At 45.7% G+C, this 5000-nt stretch overlaps 1 protein-coding gene across 1 annotated transcript; it reads right to left on the minus strand.

Annotated features, from left to right (window-relative positions):
- Window positions 1–1162: 1162 nt before the first annotated feature.
- On the minus strand, window positions 1163–2734 carry MAGEE2 (MAGE family member E2; the record flags this gene model as incomplete). The annotated part of the gene is made up of 1 exon (XM_079727173.1): window positions 1163–2734. The coding sequence occupies one exon, from the start codon at window positions 2732–2734 to the stop codon at window positions 1163–1165; it is 1572 nt and encodes a 523-aa protein (XP_079583299.1).
- Window positions 2735–5000: the final 2266 nt, after the last annotated feature.

Here is a 5000-nt window from a genome sequence, read left to right on the forward strand (position 1 = left end):
CTCCAGGTGGATTGTTCCGTCTGACCCGAGATCCGAGACCAGCTGGCTTCAGGAGAGCCATTGTTGATTCCTAAGACCCACTCTCTGAGGATATGGACCTTTATTATCTCTGCCACAGGTTTATCTCTCCCACACTTCTCTTGAACTCAACACTGTCTTTCTGAGCTACACGTAAATCCCGCGAAGCTGTTTTACATACTGCCCCTGACTCCACAGACTAGTCCTCCCTCCCTCCCTCTCCCCAACCTCAGGTCTTACAATAGAAGTCACTAAAAGTTAACTTGTCCCAGCTCTCCATACCACCTCATCCTCCCCTGCCACCACCCCTGACCACTCCCGCACTCACCCTTTGCTTGACACCCCTGCCCCTTCACCGTCCCCTCCCAGAACCCAAAGTTTAGTTGGGAGTTACTCCTGTAAACTCTCATAGCTCTCTGAGCTTACCCCTATTATATGACTTGCCACAGAAATAATTGTTGGTTTACTTCCACAGCCCCTCCCCCTCAATCCCTGGGGCTCAGCTGGGCCTTCCTCACCCTTATATTCCCAGCATAAACACTGTGCTTAGAGCATGGCAGGTACTTAATAAACGTTTGTTGAACAAAAGAGTGCTTAAGCATGGAGCCTAATTCATTACACTTTTATTTTTCACTACACTCTGGAATCACAAAGCAAATACAGGTAAATGCCAATATTAAAAATATAAAATAAAACCATAGACACGATGGGAGAACATCAACAGATGAGTGATTTTGTGTTTGTTTTTGTTGTGGGTATGTTATTACTGTTGTTACTTAACTCCTGTACCAAACCATTTTACTGATTATTTCAAACGATTAAAGAACAACTGTACATTCTCTTCCACATCATAGAAAGATGTAAATATTACCACTACATTTTATGCAGCTATATGAACTTTTATATTGAAACAAGACAGGAATGGCAAATGAGCAATTTCATTTTTAAACACTGATCATGAATCTAATTCAAGGGTATATTAAAAGGAAGGAAATACTATTAGAAATGGAACACAAATAGCAAGCACAATGTGTACTTTTCACCCCAACCCTGCCCAGCTTCTGATTTGGGGCCCCAGTGCCCATTTCCCCAGGGCCCCTTTAATTGATGCCACCCAATTGAAGTGACACACTTCCCCCAGACTTCACATGGGGCCAAAGAAGAACATAGCAGTTGCCTCAGACCTGGCTCTGGCCTCCTCATCTTCAACAGCCTCCCTATATTGCTCTGGCCAGTCCTGTGGTTGCTTTCTATAGAGCCTGGCCATGTACTCCAAGGCTTTCATTTTGGTGGTTTCAAGGTGAGCGCGAGGACCCCACAGAAGCTCATATTCAACTGGATTAGAATAGGACAGTGGCCTGCATTCCAAGTAGCGCTGTCTCATAAGTTTGCAGGTGATGGCATGCTTTCTCCCTACATCCACACCAAATCTCCGAAGCAAATTCCAGACACTGGCCTCTTTGACACGGTTGCCCATCAGGAAGATCAAACCCAGGATTGGCATCAAATATTCTTGAGTGGGTCTCCCCAGGCTCTCTAGCATCATTTGCTCTTCTTCTGATTCTGGTTGCTGGACAAGGAGGTAAATGTGCTCACTGGTATCAACCTCAATCAGAGAGAACCCATAGAACAGATCAAGGATTAGAGTAGCTCGACTGAGGATATTTGGGAACACGTCCTCAAATTCTTTGCCAGTGTGAGCCAACAGCTCATCCTGATGTATAGGCAGCAACTCCTCTGTGACATTAATGGCCAACTGGACCAAATCATTTGCCTTATCATTCATAGTGTCCTCTGACCAGAACTCCAAGCCAGCAGCCTGGCTTCTTTCTTTGGCCTTGTCAGCTTCCAGGGCTTTATTATATTCTTCTGGCCAGCTCCAGGGTTCTTCATCATGGGCCTCTGCCACAAACTTCAGGGCTTCCATCTTTGTGATTTCCTTGTGGGCTCTAGAGCCCCACAAGAACTCAAATTCGAGGGGATTAGTGCCATACACTGGCCAGTACTCCAAGAACCGCATATGCAAAAAGTCAGTAGTTAGGAGGTTCCTTGTGTTCCCAAAGGGGATGTTGATCCTCTGGGGCTCATCTAACACATCAACCTTTAGCAACAGATCCCAAATGGAGGCCTCTCTTGCTCGGTTACCATTCAGGAGAATGTGGCCTAGGACCAAGGCCAGGAGACCTGCCTTTGGCATGTCCAGGGATTCTGCTATCCGATCAGTGGTCTGGAGACCCCGTTTGCTGATTAGGTTGTAGGTGTCAGCCTGGGGATCAAGAACCCTCAGGTTCAACCCAAAGACCTGGTCCAGATGGGCTGAGGCTCGTCTGAGGATCTCAGGGAACTGATCTGAGTATTCTCTGAGGAACTCTAGCATCTCTGTCTGCTGAATAGACCCCTCGATTTGGCTTTTCATTCGCATGAAATTCACCAAAGCAATCGACCTGTCTTCTAGAGGGTCGTGGACCTTGAGCGCCCCCAAACGTCGGGACTGCTCATCTATCAGCACCTCGAGGTCGTTCGGGTCCTGCGCAGCCTGGGAAGCGCTAGCACCCTGAGAGTCGATTGGCGCCTGAGGGCCCTGGGGAGTATCAGGAACTAGCATGGAGGTGGGGGACCCGGAGGCATTAGTAGCCTGCATCTCACCATGGAAGTCGCTGTAATCTACAGTGGTCTCTGCGTTGCGGTGGCACGCATTCTGGCTTACCAGAGACATGGTTCCAGGAGACAGGAACAGGAATGGGGAGGTCAGCGATCCGTCGGAGAGAGGATGGTAGGTGTGTCGGCTCCTCAGCACAAAGCTGAAGCCAGAGCCCCGGGAGCTGCGCGGATCAGAAGTGAGAGCTGGTGAGAGTAGCGATCCTCCTACACAAACACCAGCCAGCAATAAACGCAACCCTCAGAGAGCTAGGCTTTGCCGCAGCCTACGCAGGCGCAGTTGCGTTCTGCGACGTGGTGGCCACGCCCCGTTCCCAGTACCCGACTCCGGCCCCCTACTTCTGCCTGGCCCGAGAGGCTAGTTGAAGTGGTTGTTGCTAGAGTCAAACTTGTCAGAGAAAAGAATTCATGAAAGGGGGTAACAAACAGAGGTAAAGCAAAGAGGGTAAGTGTTGGGGAAAGTTCAGTGATGCACCAGAGTTTTTCTGTGAGGTATAAAGCTAATAATAGGCAGTAGAGGATTTGGAGAGGAGGAGGATGCTAAAGATGAGAATTATTTCACGGATTCATTAATTCATCCACTCATTCAACATATGTTTCTTGAGTATGTGTCACATGCTAGGCACAGTATTGGGTACTAGAGGTACACCAGAGGACAAACAATGATTATATCTTTGTGTGTAGAGCTTACATTCCGGGGTAGGTTCAAATAATGGTAATAATAATGGAGCACTTACTATGTACCGGACACTATTTCTGATATTTTCACTTATCTCATATTAAATCACTTAATCTTAGCTATGAGGTACTACTCTTAATGGTCCTCATTTTACAGACGAGGAAACTGAGTCATAGAGGTGAATTTACCTGTCCAAACTCAGGCAACAAGTGGAAGAGACCGGGATTTGAACCCAGGTCCGTCAGAATCTCAAGCATAAGTACTTTCTCTCATACCATTTGCCCTTCACAAATGATTAGCCCTGTTTATTTAAGATACTCTTAATTAAAGTAGTTGAAAATATATGCTCTGATGGAGGGACAGTTAACATATGGTACAAACACAGAAGAAGGAACAAGCAATGAATTACAGCTTAATCTGAGGTGTCTTGGATTGGGGGCACATGCCTCAAGGAAGAATTGAGCTCTAAGTTATGAATAGGATGGGAAGGATTTATAAGGGCATTCTAGGCTGAGGGATCAGCATCAGAAAAGGCTCAGAGGTTTGAAAGTACAAAATAAGTTTGCATAACAGCTGGACAGCCAGGGTGGCTAGAGCCAAAGTGCACTAGTATGGGAGGGAGATGCAGATGAAAGTAATGACAGGAATGATTAGATTTCCTGTTTCTTCACTTAGCAGTATGTGAGGACTGGTTGGGGCTCCATAAGGTGAGAACAACACCACCAGAATAGGACCTGATTATTTAAGTGGTTGGTCTTGTGTTTGGGGAGGCATAATTCAAACGCTTCAGCAAGGAAGAGGAGTCAGCTGCTTTATTTTCTGGGAGTGCTACCAAAGTAATTGGGCTAAATCCTAGCTCTCAACCATCAGGCTATGCAGTGGAATATTGAGAAGGAGAAAAATTTACATTTTTCTCCACAGTTGAAATCCTTTCTTAAATTCTTGATGGTAATGAATACTGTTACATTCAGTTATCCTGTGCCCTAGAATTCCTTCAGAGGGCATTGCCTTCACATGAGGGTCCAGACACTTAACCTCTCACATTTTCTACATTCCAGATGCTTTCTTAAAGTAACGAAGCAGGCAGCTCAGGACCATGGATTTGGCCAAACTGGACTAAAGAGATCAATTTTTATACAAGTGAATGTGCATGTTCTACAGGTAGAAATGTTCAGTTTCTGTGCTGATCGTATCTTAGGAGAATCTTGTGGAAAGCAGCAGCATCTTTTGAGCTACTACAAAGGAGTAATTGAGATCAGACCTGATGGGATCCCTCACCCTGGTCTTTCCTCTTCGCCAGAAGCACCCCATGCTCCTTGTCTAGACAGGTACTTCCCAAGGGCAGATTCAGAGAGGATTTTAAATTCTGCAGTCATTAAAGAAAACAATTGCAATTTCCCCCTGAAATCCAGTTCACATTTTTTTGTGAGTTGAATTTTCTACTACCCCTGCATCTAATAGATAAAAATAGTATTGAATGACAATATCTTACCTCTGAAATGACATGCTGATTCCATTCTACAGCATTCAAATTCTTCGCAAATTGGTCCCTACCTGGCTCTCCATTTTCATCTTTATCCCCCCAGTACATCCTTCCATGAAATCTGTTCCATAGCCACCTTGAACTACACTTCTGGTCTCAGCC

Source organism: Hyperoodon ampullatus (genome assembly GCF_949752795.1).
Source record: "Hyperoodon ampullatus genome assembly, chromosome: X".
Taxonomy (NCBI): domain Eukaryota; kingdom Metazoa; phylum Chordata; class Mammalia; order Artiodactyla; family Ziphiidae; genus Hyperoodon; species Hyperoodon ampullatus.